The sequence below is a fragment of the Hyperolius riggenbachi genome, unplaced genomic scaffold, assembly GCF_040937935.1.
Source record: "Hyperolius riggenbachi isolate aHypRig1 unplaced genomic scaffold, aHypRig1.pri scaffold_120, whole genome shotgun sequence".
NCBI classification, from domain to species: Eukaryota; Metazoa; Chordata; class Amphibia; order Anura; family Hyperoliidae; genus Hyperolius; species Hyperolius riggenbachi.
Window position 1 is genome coordinate 176,227 of NW_027152343.1, and position 24,250 is coordinate 200,476.

At 46.0% G+C, this 24,250-nt stretch overlaps 1 protein-coding gene across 3 annotated transcripts in view; it reads left to right on the forward strand.

Annotated features, from left to right (window-relative positions):
• The window catches only part of PTTG1 (PTTG1 regulator of sister chromatid separation, securin), a 41,991-nt gene that overhangs the window by 13,409 nt on the left and 4,332 nt on the right, over positions 1–24,250 (forward strand). For 2 of the 3 annotated variants that reach the window (XM_068264729.1, XM_068264731.1), the window contains 3 exons: positions 20,136–20,273; positions 22,956–23,125; positions 23,929–24,004. In XM_068264729.1, the coding sequence (XP_068120830.1) occupies positions 20,183–20,273; positions 22,956–23,125; positions 23,929–24,004 (337 nt within the window). In that variant the 5' untranslated portion in view covers positions 20,136–20,182. Of the gene's footprint in view, positions 1–16,765; positions 16,862–20,135; positions 20,274–22,955; positions 23,126–23,928; positions 24,005–24,250 lie in introns of those variants that run through there. The other variant, XM_068264732.1, reaches the window with a different exon arrangement.

Consider the following 24,250-nt stretch of genomic DNA (forward strand, 5'->3'; position numbering starts at 1 on the left):
CCCTTTACAGGACTGGTCTCTATAAATTTTAGCCCTGCCCCCTCATACCTGCTTTCTTTTTGTAGTCTGCAATTTTGACTGTTAATGTCGGGTGGGTCCTCCGTATGCTGCCATGAAGCTAAACAGGAAAGGAAAATTACCTGCAGGTAAGTATACAATTTTCCGTTTTCCTGTATAGCTTAATGGCAGCAATACTACGGGGATTTAACTAGCCTATAAAAATTAACAGGGAGGGGTTTTGAATGCAGTATTATTTATCAGTCATAACATCACAGTAGTGCATATATTTTACACTTCTGAATTTGTCACATTATATCCCACCGATGACAATATTTCTCTCCCAAATTGGACCGTGGATAATGCTCCCGGATCCACTCTATAATGTCTTATAAATGTATTAGTCGAGGACCAATTGGCCGCTCGACAAATTGTCTCTGGTGAGATCCTCGCAAAAGCTGCCCTAGATGTTGCAACCGATCTCGTTGAGTGGGCGGTAACTTCCCTTGGGGGAGTTTGATTCATGCCCCTGTATGCCGACGCAATAGCTTTGACCAGCCAGGTCGCTATCGTCCAGATGGTTGCCGGTTGGCCCCTTCTGTATCCGAATGGTATGACGAACAGTCTGCTCGTGGTACGTATCTGAGAAGTCCTACTGACGTACTCCTTCAGCAGGACTGGAATATTAAGCGAGTCTGGATTGTCCGCCTCTGGGTCTGAAAATGTTGGTAAGCTCCATTCTTGATTAAAATGGAACTCACTAGCTACCTTGGGCACAAACTCCTGCACTGGCCTCACCGTAACCCTATCCGGGAAGAATTCCATGTATGGGTTTTCACAGCTTAATGCCTGTAATTCCGAGACTCTTCTCGCGGACACTATGGCCGTAAGAAGTACTACCTTCAGCGTTAGATTGTATAGACTACAGTTAGCTAAGGGTTCAAAGGGTTCTTTGCCGAGACCCTTTAAAACAAGGGGCAGACTCCACTGCGGATACCAGTTTTTCTTGGGCGGTTTGATCTTTGTTACCGCCTTAATGAATTGCACTACCAACGGCTCTAGCACCCACTTTTTTAAGGTCAGAGCAGAGATGGCAGAAATCTGTGTTTTTATCGTGCTAAGGCTTAGGCCCAACTCGACCGCCCTCTGAAGGAAGTCTAGGACGTCCGTCACCCGTAATACGGCTAACTGTGTGTCCTTGTTATGGAGGAATTCGATGAATCTTTCCCATGTTCTGTGGTAGGTCCTATTGGTAGTACACTTCCTTTCCTTCAATAAAGTGTTAATTACGTCCGGAGAGCAGCCTACTGCCTGTAGCCTCTCCCTTTCAGTCTCCACGCCATTAAAGATAGTATTTGCGGTCGAGGGTGGAAGATCTTGCCTTGCGATAACAGGTTCCTTGTGCAGGGCAGTCTCATTGGAGGTTCCAATGTTAGACATTGAAGCAGTGGGAACCAGGGCCTCCGAGGCCAACAAGGTAATACTGCTATCACCTCCACCTGTTCCCGCTGTATTCTTCTCAGGAGCCTGTGGATCAATGGCGTTGGGGGAAACACGTACCCGAGGCTGAATCTCCATTTCGTGGTCAGAGCATCCCAACCTGCTGCTTGGGGATGTTTGTGCCTGGAGTAAAACACCGGACATTTGGTGTTGCCTGGAGTCGCCATCATATCGACTTGTGGTTGTCCCCATCTCTTGCAGATGTTCCTGTATACCTCCTGGTTTAGTGCCCATTCCTTGTGGTCGAGCCAGCTGCGACTGAGCGCCTCCGCCACTTGATTCTGCACTCCCGGTATATGTACAGCTTGTAGGAGTGTCAGGTGTTGTTGCGCCCACTCCATAATTGGCGCCACCTCCTTGAGTAGGGTCCAGCTGTGCGTCCCTCCCTGGTTGTGCACGTAAGCCACTGCTGTGGTATTGTCCATCCTTAGTGTTACTGTTGAGCCGTGGATATGTTTCGAGAAGAAGGTCAGAGCTTTGAATGCTGCCCTTATTTCCAAAACATTGGCTGGTAGATGTTGCTGATTGTGCCATCTGCCCTGTGCTAGCATGTTCTCCAACTGTGCGCCCCAGCCCCACTGGCTTGCGTCCGTTGTAATGATCCTCGGATTGTCCATGACTAAATTGTGATAATTGAGTAAGTTCTCCTTGGTCGTCCTCCATGATAGCTGTCTCTTCATGTCTGGCGTGAGTACTATCTTCTGATAGTAGCTGATACCCTTCCATTGGTCTAAGAACTGCTTCTGGAAAATTCTGATATTCCACCTTGCCCACTTTATCATGGGAATCGTGGAAGTACATGTTCCTAGAATCATCAGACACTGTTTGGCGGTTAGTTTGTCGGCCTGCATCGCGTCCGTTACCCTGCAGATTATAGTCTGCATTTTGTCCTGCGGAATCTTTACCCAGTTCCTCTTCGTGTCCAGCTCTGCACCCAGAAATACTATATTTTGGGTAGGCTGTAATCTGCTCTTTTTCTAGTTTATTAGCCATCCGTACTGCTTTAAGGTTGACAGCAGCTTGTCTCTGTGTTGAAGCAGCCTTTCCCTCGATGATGCGGCTAACAAGATGTCGTCGAGGTAGTGGTGAGTCCGAAGACCCTCCTGCCGCAGTAAAGCTATTAAAGTTACAAGAATTTTTGTGAACGTCCGAGGGGCGGTACAAATCCCAAAGGGGAGCACCTGAAACTGGTAGTGTGAGTCTCCAATTGCAAATCGTAGATATTTTTGAAATTATTTTTTTATCGGTATGTGGAGGTAGACATCTGATAAGTCTATGGAGATTAGCCAGTCGTTGAGTTGGATAGTTGGTAGTATGCTCTGGAGTGACTCCATTTTGAATTTTTCCTGTTCTATGTGGGAATTGAGGAAGCGGAGATCTAACACAGGCCTCAGGTCCCCTGACCTTTTCCTTACGAAGAATAGAGGGGAGTACAGACCCTTGAACCTCTCTATATGTGGTACCTCTATAATTGCCCTCTTTTGCATCAATTCCTCCACATACTGGAAAAGCATCTCTCTTTCCTGAGGTCCTGGTGGAATCTTCGTTCCTGCCACGTGTGTCTTTGGGGGCTGTAATTTGAAGGTCCAAGTATGCCCTTTCGTCAAAGTCTCTATAACCCATGGGTCTCCAATCTTTTCCGCCCAGAGCTGGCAATATCTTTGGAGCCTGCCCCCAACCGGTTCCAACTGGGCGGACGCATCTTCAGAATGACTTTTATACTCTGAGAGGTGTTGCTTGAGCCACGCTGCTTGCTGAATTTTGCGATTGCCGATTGTCCTGATTGCCAGGGTTTGCGAAAGGACTGGTTCCCCTTATTCGGTCTGTAATCCCGAGTCTTATATTGGAACTTCCTCTTGTCTCCTGGCCTGTATCTCTTCTGACGGCTATCCTGGGGAAGCAACCCAGATTTCCCTCCTGTCACCCTGGAGATTGCCGAATCCATTCTATCGCCGAACAGGTTTTTCCCGTCGAAGGGAATCTTGCACCATACTGCTTTCGATTTTGAGTCCGCATTCCATGGTTTCAACCACATCGCTCGTTTAATTCCCACGGCGTAAGACATGCTTCTCGAATTCCCTCGAATAATATCTATAGCCGCCTCGCCTATAAAGTCAGATGCCAATTTGAACTCCTCCAGGGCTGACAGGAGAGTATTACGATCTACCTTAGCAGGAGAGTATTACGATCTACCGAAGCATCAACCGTTGGCGGTGATTCCAGCTGTGCGACTATGTCTCCCTCTACTGGGTACAGCTTAGACATCCGGTTACCTAGTGGTACCTTTCTGTCCATCTCTGACTATTCCTCCTGGATCAGTTCCTTGACCTCCTCCATGACCGGAAAAGATATGGTATTTTACTTCAGATGAGGATAGTAACTTCTTGTTTTAGCCTGCGGTTGATCCTCCTCTTCCCACTGGATGGCTTCCCTAACTGATTTGACGAATGGCAGTACCAGAGAAAAATCGAAGCCTATAGCTACTCCATCCTCAAATTCAGTGGGTTCTGACAGAACTGAACCCTCCGAATCTCTTGCCACATATGATCCACTGGTGGATGGCATTTGCTCGTCCAGAGTCTGCTTGACGACATCTCGGACTAATGCAGGTAAATCCTGATATATATCTTCTTCCATCGGAATGGAATAAAAGCAATTGGCACACACCAATTTCCCCGGCATTGTGTCCTCTCCACATGCCCAACAGGATTTAGCTTTATGTGGCTGTGAACGACTATGGGAGCTTGATTTCCCTGTCGCTTTGGAGGAAGAGCTTCTTCTCTCCTTAGATGAGGATCCTTCAGATTGGGGAGGTCTGCAGCGTGAAAAAGAAAAGATAAATGTTCATTTTTAATGAACATGCTCTGTAAAGAAAAAACCTCCTCCGCAACTGTTCCCTAGCCCTTACCCATCTGTCTGTAGCTGATCTCTTTCAGGGGCAGTAGTATCCTCCATCTCTCAGCTTTGACAATAGTCTATAAGGGAGAGGATAAGCAGTGAGAGGTGACCTGAGGGCAGTGGCAAAACAAAATCAACAATAGACTCGGTAAGCTAGTGTCTGTACCTTTAAATCTTGCAGATTCCACTTGGCCAGGTAGTGCTGCACGTAGAACGGCTCTTCCTGAAAGAGAGGATATTATAGTGAGTGTGAGCCAGACAGCCAACCTCAGCTCGTATGCCACCTTCAGCTCGTATTCCCCCGTGCAGCCGCTCACCGGTAACCAGTCTTTCCGTGCTTCCCCAGCCAGCGTACACGCCGCAATGCGCGCTGTTTAAAGTTTCCGGCGTCCTACTTCCGATACGCCCACTGCCCTCTAAACCGGAAGTTGATTGTAACTACGTGGAACGCAGGGCGCAGCCCTCTTCTTCCGCCTGCGTTCCACTTCGCCCAGAGCTCTCCTGACTACTGCCCCTTCTTACACTCGCCGCATTGCAGCGAAACAGTCGGTCACAGTGCCCCAGAAAGATCAGCTAGAAAGAGGGGCTTACCACCGCATCCACGTCATTTAGAGGTGCTACAGCGGGGCTTCATGCTGGGAGGCAATCAGCATGGTGGCTGCCAGGAAAGCAGCAGGTAAGGGCAAAAAGGAAAAAAATGGAAAAAAATAGATTATTTCAGAGCTAAAATTAAACAGTCCTGTAGGTAGGACGGAAAAAAAAGCAGGTATGAGGGGGCACGGCTAAAATTTATAGAGACCAGTCCTGTGAAGGGTTAGGAGGCGGGACTAACACCCCCCCCCCCGTAGTATTGCTGCCATTAAGCTATACAGGAAATTTAGTTAAAGAACATTACCTCCACCAATAATTACCATTGTTCTGTCTCAATTCCCAAATGCACATCATTTTGCCAGGTGTGAGTAATATTCAGTAAAGTAGCGCGGTGGCAATGGGCTCTATCCACAATCATTTTCCGCATACGGACATGGCCGGATTTCCGCACAGGCCACCTAGGCCGGTTCCTAGGGCGGAAACCTGCCGACAGGAGAGCTGGGGCGGATGTCCCACACCGGCAGCAGATCAGCTGTCTGCTGCCACGCTGTCCTCCGGTCCCTCCTGCATGCTGCACAGCACGGAGCATAGCGCCCCTCTCCTTCCCTCCTCTATGACAGTGGGGGGCGGGACTGAGAAGAGACAAGCCCGGAGATTTGAGCCGAGGAGGGAGGAGGAGGAAGAAGCCAGCAGTAGTGGCACTGTGGCAGACGGGTAGGCATTATGCAACTAGGCATGGAATCAGCTCATTGAGGATTGAGGAGGGAGAATTGTGTGTGCAGAACTGCAGGCATTTTGCACACTTTGCCCTACGCTGTTGTGGAGTCCTGAGTGACCAGCTGTCTCCCTCCTCCTTCCCCTCCCGTAGCCTGTGACCAGGGGCGTAGGAATAGGCCCTGCAGCCCCTGCGCCCGCGGGGGGGCCCGGCCCCCCCCCTGGGGCCCGCTCGGGGCCGTTTTGTGGGTGCTGGAGGGGTGGCGGCATGAGGGGAAAGCCTTGCCCACAGTCGGCGGGGAGAGGGGTAGTTCCCCCCTCTCCCTCACCTCGGGGCTCTCCCCTCTGCGCTCCCCTCCAGCTCGTAAGTGTCTGTGGGGCTGTGGTGGGCAGCGAGCGGCGAGCAGATACATACCTGCTTCCGTGCGTTCCATCGGAGACTTCTCCCTCTAGCGGCTGACGTCACTTCCGGAAGTGACGTCAGCCGCTAGAGGGAGAAGTCTCCGATGGAACGCACGGAAGCAGGTATGTATCTGCCCGCCGCTCGCTGCCCACCACAGCCCCACAGACACTTACGAGCTGGAGGGGAGCGCAGAGGGGAGAGCCCCGAGGTGAGGGAGAGGGGGGAACTACCCCTCTCCCCGCCGACTGTGGGCAAGGCTTTCCCCTCATGCTGCCACCCCTCCAGCACCCACAAAACGGCCGCGAGCGGGCCCCGGGGGGGGGGGGGCCCGCTCAGAAAATCTGCAGGGGGGCCCGGTGGGGCCTAGTTACGCCCCTGCCTGTGACTCCCACAGTCATATCCCTTTCACCTTCACACACACACAAAGCTATTCATATACTGTATGGGGTATTCTTTTTATTATTATAGTCAGTGTAATGTCCTGCTATATTAATATTATGTACCAAAATCATATTCTGATGGACTACGATAATGTTATTGTGTGTTTTTATAGCGCTGACATCTTCTGCAGAGTGCATAGCCCTTTCACTGACTGTCCTCAAAGAAGCTCACATTCTAATCCCTACTACAGTCATAATCTAATGTTGTACCATATTATTATGTATTTATACAGCACTGACATCTCCTGCAGCACATTACAGAGTGCACAGTCGTGTCACTGGCTGTCCTCAGAGGAGCTCACACTCTAATCCTACCATAGTCCTAGTCTAATGTCCTCCCATATTATTATTATTATGTATTTATATAGCACTGACATCTCCTGCAGCACATTACAGAGTACATAGTCATGTCACTGACTGTCCTTAGAGGAGCTCACACTCCAATCCTACCATAGTCCTAGTCCTATGTCCTCCCATATTATTATTATGTATTTATATAGCACTGACATCTCCTGCAGCACTTTACAGCATACATAGTCATGTCACTGTCTGTCCTCAGAGGAGCTCACACTCTAATCCTAACATAGTCCTAGTCTAATGTCCTCCCATATTATTATTATTATGTATTTATATAGCACTGACATCTCCTGCAGCACATTACAGAGTACATAGTCATGTCACTGACTGTCCTTAGAGGAGCTCACACTCCAATCCTACCATAGTCCTAGTCTTATGTCCTCCCATATTATTATTATGTATTTATATAGCACTGACATCTCCTGCAGCACTTTACAGCATACATAGTCATGTCACTGACTGTCCTCAGAGGAGCTCACACTCTAATCCTACCATAGTCCTAGTCTAATGTCCTCCCATATTATTATTATGTATTTATATAGCACTGATATCTCCTGCAGCACTTTACAGCATACATAGTCATGTCACTGACTGTCCTCAGAGGAGCTCACACTCTAATCCTACCATAGTCATAGTCTAATGTCCTCCCATATTATTATTATGTATTTATATAGCACTGACATCTCCTGCAGCACATTACAGAGTGCACAGTCATGTCACTGACTGTCCTCGGAGGAGCTCACAATCTATGTATGTTACGCTTAGAGTGACGTCATGTAATCAAACTCATGGCCGCCATCTTGTGGCCAAAAAGTAAAACTACAGCTAAAAGTGAAAAAAATAAAACTCAAAACACATTTACATTATAAAACTATGGCTTACATCCCACCCTCCCAAAAATACCCAAATAAAATGTTTAATACAAAAAAAAAAAAACCAAAAAAACATTACAATAAAAAAAAAAACATGTAAATATTTACCTAAGGGTAAACTTTTTAAATATCAATGTAAAGATGAAATATTTCTAAAATGTTTTTATTTTAAACTTGTAAATAGTGATAGATGCAAAACGGAAAAAATGCACCTTTATTTCCAAATAAAATATTGTCGCCATACATTGTGATAGGGACATAATTTTAACGGTGTAACATATGAGCAAATACAATACATGAGTTTTAATTATGGAGGCATGTATTATTTTAAAACTATAATGGCTGAAAACTGAGAAATAATGAATTTTTTCTGTTTTTTTCTTATTTTTCCTGTTAAAATGCATTTACAGTAAAGTGGCTCTTAGCAAAATGTACCCCCCAAAGAAAGCCTAATTGATGGCGGAAAAAACAAGATATAGATCAGTTCATTGTGATAAGTAGTGATAAAGTTATAGGCTAATGAATGGGAGGTGAAAATTGCTCGGATGCATAAAGTGAAAACGACTGAAGGCTGAAGTGGTTAAACAACTTTTTTTCCCACATGGTTTCCGTATGTTTGCTACCTGATTACGCATGTTTCCGCAAAAAAATTTTTTACACATTGCTCCCGCTTGCAGAAAACTTGCAGAAATGTCTTACTGAATGTGTAAAAAATGCGGAAAATATCACTGCCACTAATATAGCGGTAAAAAATCCCTCAGGCTGGGTAAACGCATAGCAGAAATGTTAGCATAGCGAGAAACGCTGAGTTTTATGCAGCAATGTTAGTCTATGGGATGCAGAAGAAGATGCGTTTCAATGGGTTTTTACAGTACGCTTTTTGCAAACGCTGGTATTGTTGCATATTATGCAGAATGGCTGCCAAAACGCACATAATGGAAGTCTATGGTAACACATATGCATTGCGTTTTGCATGCATTTTTTATTAAAAATTGAAGATTTTTTATGTGTTTCCGCTTCCTGTTGTCTTCCTTGTGATTTGCATAAATTGAAATAAAAAAACGCATACAAAACGCATATGCATTTTACATTAGCGAACCGCAAAACGCATGAAAAACGCATCTGTGTAAAATATATGCAAAACGCACCAAAAACGCAAAGAGATGCAACAGAAAATCGCAAACGCACCATCCTAAAATGCTAATAGAGTCCATTGTGTTAACAGTTAAAAAAGTTTGATCAGGATCTGTTCACACCTCAAACCGCAAAACGCTGACGATTACCGCTAGCGTTTTGCGGGAGTGATTTTTCTGCAATTACCACGGAAAAAAATCACTGGACACTGCAGCGTTTTGGGAGGGAACGCGATTAGCGGTGCTTTGCATGCTAATCGTGATCACTAATCGCGAATCGCCAGAAAACCGCTGCATTTAACACATTTGCGGTTAACGCTAACCGCAAAAAGGCGGGCGCATGCGCAGAGAAAGCCCGAAGTAGACGGGATAAAAGAGTTAAAGAATTTCCCTAAGTTTTTTCTAATTTAATAATCTATACAATAATATGCATATTTGTGGCTGAGGAATATTAGAAACAGTATATATAAAAATTTATTGCATGAGAATTAGGTAGCTTCAGACAATTAAAGTGAACCTAAAGCCGATCAAAAAAATTGAGATGAACTCACCTGGGGCTTCCCTCAGCCCCCTGCAGCCGATCGGTGCCCTCGCAGCCCCGCTCTGACGCTCCAGGACCCGCCGGCGACGACTTCCGGTTTCGCCGTCACAGGCCGACAGGCATGGGAACGCGAGTGACTGTTCGCGTTCCCAGCCTGTATATCGCCCCCTAAGCTGCTATTACTCAGTATTCTAAATGGGTTCAAAAGTTCACTAGCCTGCTCTGTAAACTCTTCCCTGCAGAGGGAAAAAAAGATACATTGGCTATCATTCATAAAAGTGTGTTCGGTAAAAAAAAATCTGTGCGGGAAAATACAGCATTCGGTATTTTAGACTTCTGTGTGCTCATTCATAAAAATGTTTACAGTTGCAATAGCAATGCGGTGATCTCCGAACTAGGCTGGCGGTAGGCTGGTGTAACATTAGAAGCTAAGGGCTCGTTTCCACTATAGCGAATCCGCATGCGGGCACTGCATGCGGATTCGCATAGTCAATGTAAGTGGATGGGGCTGTTTCCACTTGTGCGGCGGCGGGAGCGTTTTTCGGTGCGGCAGAAATCTGCACGGCAGAGCCGTCAGATTTCGCGTGCGGGAGGAATGCGGGCGAATCGCCGCTAATGCATTTAATAGGGAAATCACATGCGGCTTTGTCATGCGCATTTCCCCACGATTTCGCGTGCGATTTCGCATGGTTTGCTATGGAGCTTTACTCAATCAGTGACATGGTTAAATTCGCCTGGCTCCTTGCCATGCGAAATCGCGGCTAAATCCGCATGTGGAAACGCAGCCGCATGCGATTTCTTCTGCGGTGGAATCCAGGCGATTCCGCACCGCAACAGTGGAAACAAGCCCTAACTGAGTTGATACAGCCTTAAAATAAAAGAGGCAGCCCCAGCTTCCCTGTAGATGTGCATTTTTTTTAAATTGCCTCTGTTTGCCCTGAGTCTGTCTTTTGTTCTGCTTTCACTGTTGCTGCCTGGGAGGTCTGTCTCCATTAAGGCTGCTTTCACAGTAAGACGTTACAGGCGCACGTCAGTTGCAGCCCACCGCACAGCAATGAAAAATCAATGGGCTGTTCACAGTGCCCACGTTGCGTTACATTGTAACACAGCACGTTTACAGAAAGTGCTGCATGCTGTGCGTTATACGCGGCTAAGCCGTGTTAGACTGTTTGCACATGCTCAGTAACGTTGGAGGAGAAGGTCTCCCCTCCTCCTCCACGGTCAGCCACATGGCTAATTAATATTTACTGCACTCAGTGACGTCAGTGTTTACTTCCTGGAGCGGCCGCTCTGTGCGGCGATTGGCCAGTGGGACCACGTGATGCGGATCACATGGTCTCCGCATCGCTTGGCACAAAAAAGGCAAACCAAGAGCTGCATAACGCGGCTCTTGGTAGCGTCCTCCTACAACACCACCAGGCGTTGCGTTAGGGGCACGTTATGTGACTTATAACATCCCCTAAAACGCAACGTCTTGTTGGGAAAGAGGCCTAAGTTAGCTGTTAGCCGCATGCTTATCGCCTCTTCCAAGGGAGCGGTATTGTCCGTACTGATTCCGCCTGCTCTAATCTTTATGCATTGACATTTAGTGACACGTGTTAATATAATCACCGCACAAGGCGGTAATTTAGCGCTCTTCTCGGGAATGTCAGCTTTTCATGCGGTAACAGCTTTTATGAATGGACATTTTGCTAAGTGCTCGGTAAAATCAGCTGTTTTCAGCATTACCGCATGCGGGAATGCTTTATGAATGATAGCCATTGTCTTTTAAAGCTTATTATCTCAAGGCTCTGGCAGAGTTCTCTGCGACTTTGAAAGTTGTGGAGCTCAATGGCTAATTTGCATGGATAACAACAGGAGTTTCTTAACTCTTCCTTTACTGGAAACAATATTAGACTTGTGTCGCTGCTGCTAATGTTTTTTTTTAGCTGTACTACACATACAAATCATTATATCATAATTTTTTTTTTCGCTTCAGTGTCTCTTTAAGAGATGTTATGAGTAAAGATATATACAAGGATGAAATAGTGACATCTAGTGGGTAATAATAGAATGATTCACAAGTTATATACCACATAAGAAATTGGATACAAAAAAACATGCATGTACAATTACAAAAATAGGTATATATATATAATATATATATATATATATATATATATATATATATATATATATATATATATATATATATATATATATATATGAGAAAATAATTGTGATACAAATGCACCTTCATACAATTAGGGCCAATAAACAGATATTGCACATAAACTGTTTTAGAAAAAATGATTACACAAATAATAAGTATAATATTAATGGTAGAGGATATGGCCACACTAGTGTTGGGCGAACACCTGGATGTTCGGGTTCGGGAAAGTTCGCCGAACATGGCCGCGATGTTCGGCATGTTCGGGCCGAACCCCGAACATCCCGCTTTTGGGGGCCCTATGGGGTCGCAGGCATAAGGGGGGAGCATAAGGGATATCTGGTTCTTTGTGTGTATCTATGGTTAGATATGAAGGGAACCTAAACTGAGAGGGATATGATGTTTCCTTTTAAACAATACCAGTTGCCTGGCAGTCCTGCTGATCTATTTGGTTGCAGTGGTGGCTGAATCACACCTGAAACAAGCATGCAGCTAATCCAGTCTGACTTCAGTCACAGAGCACCTGATCTGCATGCTTGTTGAGGGGCTGTGGCTGAAAGTAAGAGACACAGGATCAGCAGGAGAGTCAGTCAACTAGTATTATTTTAAGAGGAAACATCCATATCCTTCTCAGTTTAGGGTGCCTTTAATCCCTTGTTGTCGCACATTCTACCCAGTATAGGGAGGTAGTCTGAGTCCTAATATATGAAACAGCTACCTTACTCCATAAAGAATAATTGATTATTATTTATTTATATGGTGCTGGTCCATCTTCTGTATGCATGTATTGATCAGACATGCTGCAAAATGTCGGCCCGTCATGGTCAATCGAGTGAGTGGCAGTAACGGCGAACAATGAACGTGACAGAACCCGGATACATTAAAAGAACCCGAGGTGAGAGACCTGTACACACAGGGACGTTACAGGCGCACGTTAGTGCGCCTGTAACGCTCCCCCAACGCACAGCAATGTAACACAGCCCACGTTGCGTTACATGTAACGCTGCACGTTCTCCCGAAAGTGCAGCATGCTACGGCGTTACAGCGGCTTAAGCCGCGTTAGACTGTCTGCACATGCGCAGTCATGTTGGGGAGGAGCGGAGAGCGGCCAGGCACATGGCTAATTAATATTCACTGCATGTTGTGACGTGCAGTGTTTACTTCCTGGAGCGGCCGCTCTGTGCGGTGATTGGCCGGCGGGACCACGTGATGCCGCATGCGCACAAGAGTACGCATCACGGCATCACGGACGCCAGAGTGAGCTGCACAACGCGGCTCACTCTGACGTCCACATAGAAGAGCACCAGGCGTCGCGTTAGGTGCACGTTATGCGACCTTAACGTGGCACCTAACGCAACGTCTTAGTGTGCAAGTAGCCTAAATAATGCACATTGCTTGGCAGTCCTGCTGATCTTTCTGGTCAGTAGAGTCTAAAGGTGCGGACACACGCACTACGGCCACCAACGACGGGTCCGTCAGACCCTCCCGCTGGGCGGACTTTCAGGGGACAGTAGCGCGTGTGTACGCACTGTCGGCGGACTAATAAGGCTGTTTCTGCACGATCCACCGGGTGGATCGCTCAGAAACAGCCTTATCAGTCCGCCGACAGTGCGTACACAGGCGTAACTGTCCCCTGAAAGTCTGCCCAGCGGGAGGGTCTGACGGACCCGTCGTTGGCGGCAGTAGTGCGTGTGTACCCACCTTTAATCACACGCCTGAAACAAGCATGCAGATAATCTTGTCAGATTTGTCATCGACATCTGATCTGCATGCTTGTTCAGGGGCTATGGCTAATGCTAGGTACACACGATACAATTTTCTGACAGATTTACTGTCAGATCGACTATTTCCAACAGGTCTGATCTGATTTCCGATCGATTCTCCATAGAAGTGAATGGAAAATTGATTGGAAATCACATCGGACCTGTTGGAAATAGTCGATCTGACAGTAAATCAGTCAGAAAATACTATTAGAGGCAGAGGATCAGTAGGGCAGCCAGGCAATGTGCATTGTATAAAAGGAAATAAACATCAGCCTCCGTATCCCGCTCACCTCGAGTTCCCTTTTTAAATGGAGTGTGAATCTGAGACTACATCTACAGAGCGAATATTCTTCCTTTGCAACCTCTCATTTATAAGCCTGTGCATGTATTCTGTACAGTTTTAGCTCTGTAAGGGCCCTTTTCCACTGGATGTGATCCGCTTCAAAAAGAGGATCGCAGCCGTTTGGCCGATCGCTAGAGCGCCACGATAACATGTAAATCGCGGTGCACATTTTCCACTACCACGATTTTTTTTGCCAAATCGCCGACTGGAGCAATTCTCATTGCGATCGTGCTACGCTCCCGGTGGCAATTTTCACTTTTCCTATTTAGGGCCCATTCACACTTAAAATCGCAAAATGCTAGCGCTTGCGATTAGCATGGTAAATATCACTGGACACTGCCGCAATTTCAGGGTAATCGCGGTCAGCACTTTATAGGCACTGTACTGCGATCGCTCCATAATCGCCTCAAAGCTGCTGCAGCTAATGCATTTGCGATTGGGGCTAATCGCAAAATGCCCGCGACTGGCACCAATCACGGCAGTGAGAACACTGCAATAGGGTAACAAAGTATTAGTGCTTTCAAAAGCCCTAGTGCATTAGCGATTAGCGGGAATTGCCTGCTAATTGCTTAGGTGTGAATGGGACCTAACTGAAGGCTGAATCGCCTCAGGAATGCTGCAGAACCTGCATTTGCGTTTGGGAAAAAAAATCACATTGCATCCATTCTATTCAAATACATTAGCCAAGCGCTTTTTAAAGTGCAAGAGTTTTGAAAAGCGCTCAGAAGTGCTCTGAGGCCTGGTGCACACCAAAAACCGCTAGCAGATCAGCAAAATGCTAGCAGATTTTGAAACGCTTTTTCTTATTTTTCTGTAGCGTTTCAGCTAGCGTTTTGCAGTTTTGTGTAGCGGTTTTGGTGTAGTAGATTTCAGATATTGTTACAGTGAAGCTGTTACTGACCAGCTTCTGTAACAAAAACGTCTGCAAAACCGCTCTGAACTTCCGTTTTTCAGAGCGGTTTGCGGTTTTCCTATACTTTACATTGGAGGCAGAAACGCCTCCGCAATCCAAAATCTGCAGCAGCCCGGGAGTATGTGTTTCTGCAAAACGCCTCCCGCTCTGGTGTGCACCGGCCCATTGAAATACATTACCCAAGCGTATCCGCAGCCGCAAGCGTATCGCAAAACGCAGCCGAACCGCTCTGGTGTGCACTAGGCCTAGTTGTGCACTAGCCCTCAGATGTCTCTGTTGAAAAAAAACCTGGTGCACACCAAAACCCGCTAGCAGATCCGCAAAATGCTAGCAGATTTTGAAACGCTTTTTCTTATTTTTCTGTAGCGTTTCAGCTAGCGTTTTGCGGTTTTGTGTAGCGGTTTTGGTGTAGTAGATTTCATATATTGTTACAGTAAAGCTGTTACTGACCAGCTTCTGTAACAAAAACGTCTGCAAAACCGCTCTGAACTTCCGTTTTTCAGAGCGGTTTGCGGTTTTCCTATACTTTACATTGGAGGCAGAAACGCCTCCGCAATCCAAAATCTGCAGCAGCCCGGGAGTATGCGTTTCTGCAAAACGCCTCCCGCTCTGGTGTGCACCGGCCCATTGAAATACATTACCCAAGCGTATCCGCAGCCGCAAGCGTATCGCAAAACGCAGCCGAACCGCTCTGGTGTGCACTAGGCCTAGTTGTGCACTAGCCCTCAGATGTCTCTGTTGAAAAAAAACCTGGTGCACACCAAAACCCGCTAGCAGATCCGCAAAATGCTAGCAGATTTTGAAACGCTTTTTCTTATTTTTCTGTAGCGTTTCAGCTAGCGTTTTGCGGTTTTGTGTAGCGGTTTTGGTGTAGTAGATTTCATATATTGTTACAGTAAAGCTGTTACTGACCAGCTTCTGTAACAAAAACGTCTGCAAAACCGCTCTGAACTTCCGTTTTTCAGAGCGGTTTGCGGTTTTCCTATACTTTACATTGGAGGCAGAAACGCCTCCGCAATCCAAAATCTGCAGCAGCCCGGGAGTATGCGTTTCTGCAAAACGCCTCCCGCTCTGGTGTGCACCGGCCCATTGAAATACATTACCCAAGCGTATCCGCAGCCGCAAGCGTATCGCAAAACGCAGCCGAACCGCTCTGGTGTGCACTAGGCCTAGTTGTGCACTAGCCCTCAGATGTCTCTGTTGAAAAAAAACCTGGTGCACACCAAAACCCGCTAGCAGATCCGCAAAATGCTAGCAGATTTTGAAACGCTTTTTCTTATTTTTCTGTAGCGTTTCAGCTAGCGTTTTGCGGTTTTGTGTAGCGGTTTTGGTGTAGTAGATTTCATATATTGTTACAGTAAAGCTGTTACTGAACAGCTTCTGTAACAAAAACGCCGGCAAAACCGCTCTGAACAGGCGTTTTTTCAGAGCGGTTTGCGTTTTTCCTATACTTTACATTGAGGCAGAAACGCATCCGCAATCCAAAAAATGCCTTACCCCGGGAGTATGCGTTTCTGCAAAACGCCTCCCGCTCTGGTGTGAACCACCCCATTGAGATACATTGGCCAAGCGTATCCGCAGCCGCAAGCGGCTGCAGAAACGCTGAAAAAGCCGCTGAGTGTGCACCAGCCCTACAAGGTCAAAAATGCAAAGTTGGGTTAAATGCCACGTTTTTGCATTTGACCCAAACTTTAGTAAAGCTTCACTACACACAGGTGATTTTACTCATGAAGCATGTGCTTAGCATTAGGCCTCTTTTCCACAGACTGTTGAAAGGCAATGAAATGCCTCTCAAACTTTCACAACTGCTCACTGCTGCCTGGAAACTGTTTGTTGCTGCCTGGTAACTGCTCACTGCTGCCTGGTAACTGCTCACTGCTGCCTGGTAACTGCTTGCTGAGCACACAGTTCAACAGTCCGTGGAAAAGAAGCCTAAGTAATGTAGAATTAATTAAATATACTTTCTCTGTGCCGCGTAAGGACTACAAACACACACACACGCATCAAGTCACCACAGTACAAATCAATTCGCCAAACTTTATTAGTAAACACAGGGTGGTGCACATGCATTCCTCGTGCGTCATGTAGGGAAAATGGCTGTCAGCCAATGGAAGTGAGCCACTACTTAACAGATTAGCCAATGAGAAGAGCGCAGCCTCAGCGTGCAGCCAATGAACGGGCGGCATTTGATTTAAGAGCAGCCGGAGACATTGCTGAGATATTGAGCTCTGCTGTTGGAGATAGACGGTAAGCTGATGGTGAATGGGGGCTGTTGACTCTGCTAGCCGGGATGGGTGAGCTGTATGTTGGGGAATGAGGCACTGGAGGTCAGGTGCTCCTCATTAAGAAGCTGGTTTAACCATCAGTTGGTAAGTGGCTGTTTAGGCCTTTTCTAGGTCAGTATTGCCTGGTGCTGTAACCTGAAATGACCTGGTGATATTTTCAGATGTAGACCATATGCCAGGCTTAAACCCACTTCCCCCAGGTAGTATGAATGTCTACATATCTACTATGTTAAATTATATAATTATCTTTAGCAGTGATTACTAAGCAAATGTGCTGCTCTGCAACTTATAGCTTACTAGTCTATTCTATGGCATTGGATTGCCTCTTGCAGGGAGAGGAGTTTGGCAATGCTTTCCACCCAACCGCAAACCCTTGTCATTATTGGTTTACTTACAGTGCAGGTGACTAGTTTAAATAAGTCAGTGGAAGCTCTGGTGCCCCAAAAGCAATGTCATCCAACTTACTCCTAACCACCAAACATTTGCACTCAAAGCCCATCTTTATTCTAACTATAACTTCTCTGTAGTAGTGTGAGAAAGTTATAACCTCCCTCTAGAAGTTAGTCAGGGGCGTAGCAATAGGGGGTGCAGAGGTAGCGACCGCATTGGGGCAGAGGGGCCCCGAAGGGCCCACCCTCAATTACAGTATTAGCTCTCTATTGGTCCTGTGCTTATAATAATCACTTCTATAGATACTTTGAACAGTGGTGATCATTAACAAGCTATTCCCCATCCTCTTCTTGCACCTCTGACACTGTAGTTGCCATTGGCAGGTTTTGGCCCGCCGTATCAATTGTTATGTATAGAGTGCTTGGGGGGGCCCCATTGTAAAACTTGCATCGGGGCCCACAGCTCCTTAGCTACGCCACTGAAGTTAGTAATTTAAAATTTGGAGTATAAGCCTGTTACTTTTAGATGATTGAATGGCTGTAATCACGTGACTGCTGCCACACTTTTGGCTGTCCTGTATGAGCTGAAAGGGAAAAAGGCAGTCGCATGACCAAGAGATTGATGGTCATGTCTATGTGATCACCTGAGTTGCCAAGCTCTGCTTTGCTGTGATCACATCCTGCTTCAACAGGATCATTAATGACAAATCAGACTTGCATAACAATCACCTGACCAAACTGATCATATGCTTCTCCATGAGTTCTAGACATGACCATTAGGCCTCCTTTCCATGAACTGTTGAGCTGCATGCTCAGCAAGCAGTTACCAGGCAGCAGCAAGCACTTACCAGGCAGCAGTGAGCAGTTGAGAGGCATTTTACTGCCTATCAACAGTCTGTGGAAAGGAGGCCTTACTAGTGCCCAAAGTATGGAACTTCTTGCAATAGTTTAAGCAATATACCTCAAAGATGAGTCTGAATTGGTGCTTTAAAGGAACACTGTAGGCTGCCCTTCATTTTAAATGCATTTCCTTACTATGCTGTGTCTTTAAAAGAGCACCTAATGATACAATATTTACCAATTCTAATGTAATATGGGGGACTAGCAAAACGTATTTATGCAGTGCTCCCTTCTACAACATGGATCTAGTAACATTGTACACTTAAGATAGTATTAGTGAGCCCCTTAAATACCTGGAGTGTGGGATATGGAGGATACCTCTTTTCCTTTTAAACAATGCCAGTTGTCCTGCTTATCTCTTATGCATCAGTATCTCACACCTCAAGCCCAATCTACACTATACAATTATTTTGTGATTTGATTACAATTCTATTTATGATCTGACATATCCGGGATGATACACTTCGATTTACAATATCGAATCCTGATCAGACATGTCGCATTTAATTGATTTCTTCCCCACATGTTTACATTATGCGTGCAATCGGTGGCTCGCACGCTGTTCACGGAGACAGTCTCCGTGAACTGGCATGGAAAGGCCGCTCGATCGAGCGGCAGTTTCCATGCTATACCACTAACGACCCGCTGACGCCTATCGGCGTTAGGCGGTCGTTAAGTGGTTAAATAGTATCGCAATCGTGTAGATGGGGCTTTAAACAAGCATGCAGCAAATCTTAGTCAATCATCTGATCTGGATGCCTGTTTAAGGTCTGAGGATTAGCAGGGTGGCCAGGCTATCTGCATTGTTGGAAATTAATGGCAGCCTCCATGTTCCTGAGGCCTCTTTTCCAAGAACTGTTTCTAGGCCAGGCATGGGCAAACTTGGCCCTCCAGCTGTTGAGGAACTACAAGTCCCACAATGCATTGCAGGAGTCTGACAGCCACAGTCATGACTCATAAAGGCAAATGCATTGTGGGATTTTTAGTTCCTTAACAGCTGGAGGGCCAAGTTTGCCCATGCCTGTTCTAGGCAGTGAAATGCCTCTCAAACTCTCACAACTGCTCACTGCTGCCAGGTAACTGCTTGTCGCTGCCTGGTAACTGCTCACTACTGCTCGCTGAGCACAAAGCTCATCAGTTTGTGGAAAACAGGCTTGGCTTCAGCCCACACTAGACCCTAAATATCAACATTGGGTGCTGCGATTAGTCTAGCCATATTGACTGCATGCTTGTTTCAGGTGTCATTTCAATGCTGCTGTGGGTAAAAACCATCAGGACTGCCAGGCATTGTATCTTTATTGGATGCCTACAATTTAACAAAAGGTAAATGTAAGCACTCATTATAATCCACCTCTTGAAAAGTAGTCTTCCCAGCATGCAATCAATACACTTTTTAGAATGCCACTGTGAATCCTGACAAATTGCTTATGTGCAGCTGAATTGTACTTTGATCTGCAATTCTTGGTGCACTTGCAATCATTTGCAGTAGGAACAAGGCTTTAGCCTCAGTCATACATAAAGAGATATTTAGATGCTTAAACAGTCTGCAGGTTGTCCTTAAAGAGAACATGAACTGAAAATACAGTCAAAACAACCATACACAGGTCATACTTGCCTCCTGTGTAGTCTACTCCTCAATCTTTCTCCTCTCCTGTGTCCCATTTGTCCACTGTGATCGATGACATTCTCCATCCTCCATTTTAAAAATGGCCATTACCTCATAACAGCTTCCTGGTCAGCACCCTGTTAAACTGTAATAGCACCCACTTAAACCATAGGGAAACCTAGACATTACCTTGCATGTTCAGTTGTAACTGGTATACTTCAGTTCTGACAAAATATTGTCAGAACTGGAAGGGATCACTGTAAGAACAAAATGGTGAGGTAAGTGTAATATTCATGTGCAGCCACATCATGATTTTTTTTTTTTTTTTTTGACACCTTCAGGAAAAATCTGACCAGAGTTGCCTTCAATTCAGTTCTGACCGTGAAACATGGCTACTTTGATTTTTGTTGACCAGGAGAATGGAAATGTTGGATCCAGAGTCTTGTCTAAGGGCCAAGTAAAACTGACTGCAAACACTGGTAAGTAGTGTGCTGTTGTGAGGAAGGCTTCTAACTTGGCTCCTTGTAATTACTGGTTTTGTAGCTGCTAGTTAGTTTAACTCTTGTCCAGGAGAGATGCTGGGTTTGCAGGTCACAGAAGCTGTCACACTGACTCACTGGCTAAGTATCCAGTTCCTCTGCCTAAAACTAATGTTGCAGTCACTTTGCTCCACAAAAAAAAATTGATTTAAAAAAGCAGGTTTGCAAGTCCTCATTTACAAAAGGGACACTTAAGTCAATGTAAAAAAATGAGTTATACTCATCTGGGGCTTCCTGCAGCTGTATCGTGCCCATGCAGACTCCCAACAGATGCTCCGGGCCCCACTGGCAGCCACTTCCAGTTTCGTCAACAGGAGCTGACAGGCTGGGAACGTGAGTGATTCTTCGCATTCCTGGCCACAATAGTGCCCTCTATGCTGCGTGTTTTTTTTTTTTTAACTTGCCTGGGATTTCTGCCACCCCTCTGCAGCTGACCTGTGCCCACACTGTTACTATACATACCATCCTCCATTCTGCTTTAAATATTTCACATGGATGTCAGGCCTCTAGGAGGCTGGATGCCCCTGCTTTAGTCTTGCATTTACTGTCTGGCCCTATTCTCCTGGCTGAAGCTCCTACTTATCTTGGACTAGGTATCTCTGTAGGACTTGGCATGTACTCAGTGGAATGGTCTTACAAAGTTGTCCTGTTAGGATGGCCACTGGTGTGCCACTGTCTGGTAACCATCTGCCTGAACCGGTACAAACTACTTCCAGTAACATGGTTTAGGTCCAGCAACTGCAGGATTTAAGAGTAGTAGCAAGACATCATCATATGCTACACACGAAGTGTGGTGCTTAAAGTGGACCCAAATTAAAAATACAAGATTTCAGAAATAAAATCTTTAACTTATAATAAATGGCAGCCTTTTTTCAACTGCATGATGACAAATATAAAGTATTTTACATTTGTTGGAGGAACCCCTTCCTTTCATATTCCCGGGACAGAATCCGGCAGACTGGTGGAGGCAAACAAAACACAGGCTGTTACTGATGTCACAGGGGAGGTGAGATTTCACATAGCTGATGCCCCTGTGAGGGAGGGTAGCTGACACACACCCATGATTTAAAACCTCCTAAGCTCAGAAGTAGTGGCTGCCACCTGTATAACCCTAGTTATGAAAAGAGGGTGAAAAGCATGCCCTGAAATGCTCATAGGCTTGACAGAGTGTTTATCTATCTCTGTATGTCAGAGCAAGGAAGTATATTGAATAAAAAAAAAAATTGGTTTGGGTCCGCTTAAAAATTTGCTTCGTCTGAGTAACAAATGGCAGGTTCGAACATTGGCTGCCAGTATTAACCCTCCTGGCGGTCTAAATTCCGCCAGGAGGCAGCGCAGCAGTGTTTTTGAAATCATGTAGCGAGCCCAGGGCTCGCTACATGATAGCTGCTGCTCAGCGGCATCCCCCCGCCTGCTTTGATCGCCTTCGGCGATCTCCGATCAGGAAATCCCGTTTAAAGAACAGGATTCCCTGAAGGGCTTCCCCCGTCGCCATGGCGACGGAGCGGGATGACGTCGGACGCCATTGGGAGTCCCGATCCACCCCTCAGCGCTGCCTGGTACTGGCCAGGCAGCACACGGGGTCTGGAGGGGGGGACCACCCGGCACAATGGATAGCGGCGATCGAGCACGGGGCGGTGGCGATCGGTGTGCTGACGCAGCTAGCAAAAGTGCTAGCTGCATGCAGCAAAAAAATTAAACAATTCGGCCAAGCAGGGCCAGAGAAAACCTCCTGCATGGCTTACCCCGAACCGCCAAGGAGGTTACTTGACTAGACTTTCACTGAGATGCATATGGAGGCTGCCATGTTTCCTTTTAAATGCCTGTCCTGCTATCTTTGGCTTATCAGGAAAGCTGCAGCTGGCTGCAGACTGAATTATAAACAGTGAAAAGGTGTAGACTTGGCCAAATTCACTTTGAGTTAGGCCTCTACCAATTGGGTGCTTTTAGCCTGTGTTCTGATCTTTATTGGTCACAAAGTCAAAGCCAATTAGGCAGTTGCACTTTGTCCTGAGTGAATGGGGCAGGGCTGTGAAAAACACTGGCTTGGGATGGTTAGTGAGGTGCAAATTGTATGCAAGTTTATACGAATTTAAAATGGGACTACCTTAATCCTGTAAAGGTTGACTTCCATTGGTCCATTTCAAGCTATGGAAGTGTGCATTGCCTAATTTGCATATCATTGACCATCCCTAATGTTTCCTTAGCATAGCTCCCAACTGTCCCCCTGTCTGGACTCTGTCCCCTACTATAAAATGTGTTTTGACTCTAAACTTTATTCCTATCCTTTAAATTGATATTACTAATTTTAAAATGTTCATATGAGGGGAAAATGAACCAGTATAGAAAAGACCAATGTTTGAATCATAAAAATTTTCTTATAAAATCTTTATGGTATATGTGGCAGGGGCATGGCTTAAGTGTCCCTTTTTCTCATCTCAAAGTTGGGAGGTATGCCATAGATGTGCTGCCTAACACTGGCCCAAATCCAGACTCCACCCATCTGCATGGAACCCAGACTCGGCATATCATTCTATATCGTGGGGGGGGGGGGGGGGGGTAGAGAGTATAGTGTCTGGCATGCCTTTCTAATATCTAACTTTTTTTTTTTTTTTTTTTCAGCTGAGCCAGTTCTCAGAGCTCCTCCAGGAAAGGTGTTTGGCCAGTCTGGTGCTGAGAAGACTACAAGGAAAGCACTGGGAAACATCAACAAGCAAGTTGTGCGCCATAAGGCTGTTCCTGCCCAGAAAAGCCACCTCAAGGTGAAGAAACCAGCACCAGTCATTAAGGAGGTATGAATATAAGATGACAAATCTTATGCAGTTCCGTTAGTATGTCTAGCTCTGTAGATGTGTTGGCATCTAGGGATGATCAATACAAATTCCTTTGCGTTCAAATTTCATGTAAATTCTCTGCAGATTTAATTGACCCATAAAAATGGGCAGTAAGGGCCAGTGCACACTAAAACCACTAGCAGCTCCACAAACACTAGCAGTTTTTGAAGCTGTTTCTCAGTGATTTCTAGTCATGTTTAGAGCAATTTTCAGTACTTTTCCGTTAGCTGGGCACATCCAGCAGGTGGCGCTAATTACATCAATACTTGCCGTCCCTTAAAATGTTAATGTTGACAAATGTCTAGTGTTTGAAGTGGCCAAATGTATATTAAAGTGAGTTAATGACAAATAAGCCGACGACATTGTAACAGATCAAGCTGCCAGCTTCGTGTCTCGCTTCCCCTCCTCCCCTTGCCCTTTCTCCTATACAATACTGACAGCCCGGGGGGGACATGCATTTATTAGCCAAGTGGTTTCCCTGCAATTTTAAAAACACTAAGAACCGCTCTTGGTGTGCACCAGCCCTGTTATTCTGACTGGTCCAGAGTTCAAGCTGCATACCATTTACATGAAATTAGAATGTAAAATTTGCATAGCATTGATTATCCCTATTGGGAGCATTCCCCCCTTGCAGCTGCTGCATCTGATGGGTCTGTTTCCAAGCTGCATACAACTTCCTGCAGTTTAGTAGCTTTTATTGGCATGCAAACACTTGACTTCATCTGCATAATTCAGCATTTTAACTCTTGCAAATCTTTCAGGTTACTGGAGCACAGGTGAAGCCCAACAAACCAATCTACCCTGAGATTGATAAGTTTATCCCTTATGATCCAACAGGTAAGTGCCTACCTGATTCTAAAATGCTTACACTAAGCTATAAGTTGGGCTCTTTAACCCCCCCTGGCGGTGTGAAAAATTCCACCAGGGGGCAGCGCAGCGGTTTTTTTTTTTTTTTTTAATCATGTAGCGAGCCCAGGGCTCGCTACATGATAGCCGCTGCTCAGCGGCATTCCCCCCCCCCCGCCCGCTTCGATCGCCTTCGGCGGTCTCCGATCAGGAAATCCCGTTCAAAGAACGGGATTT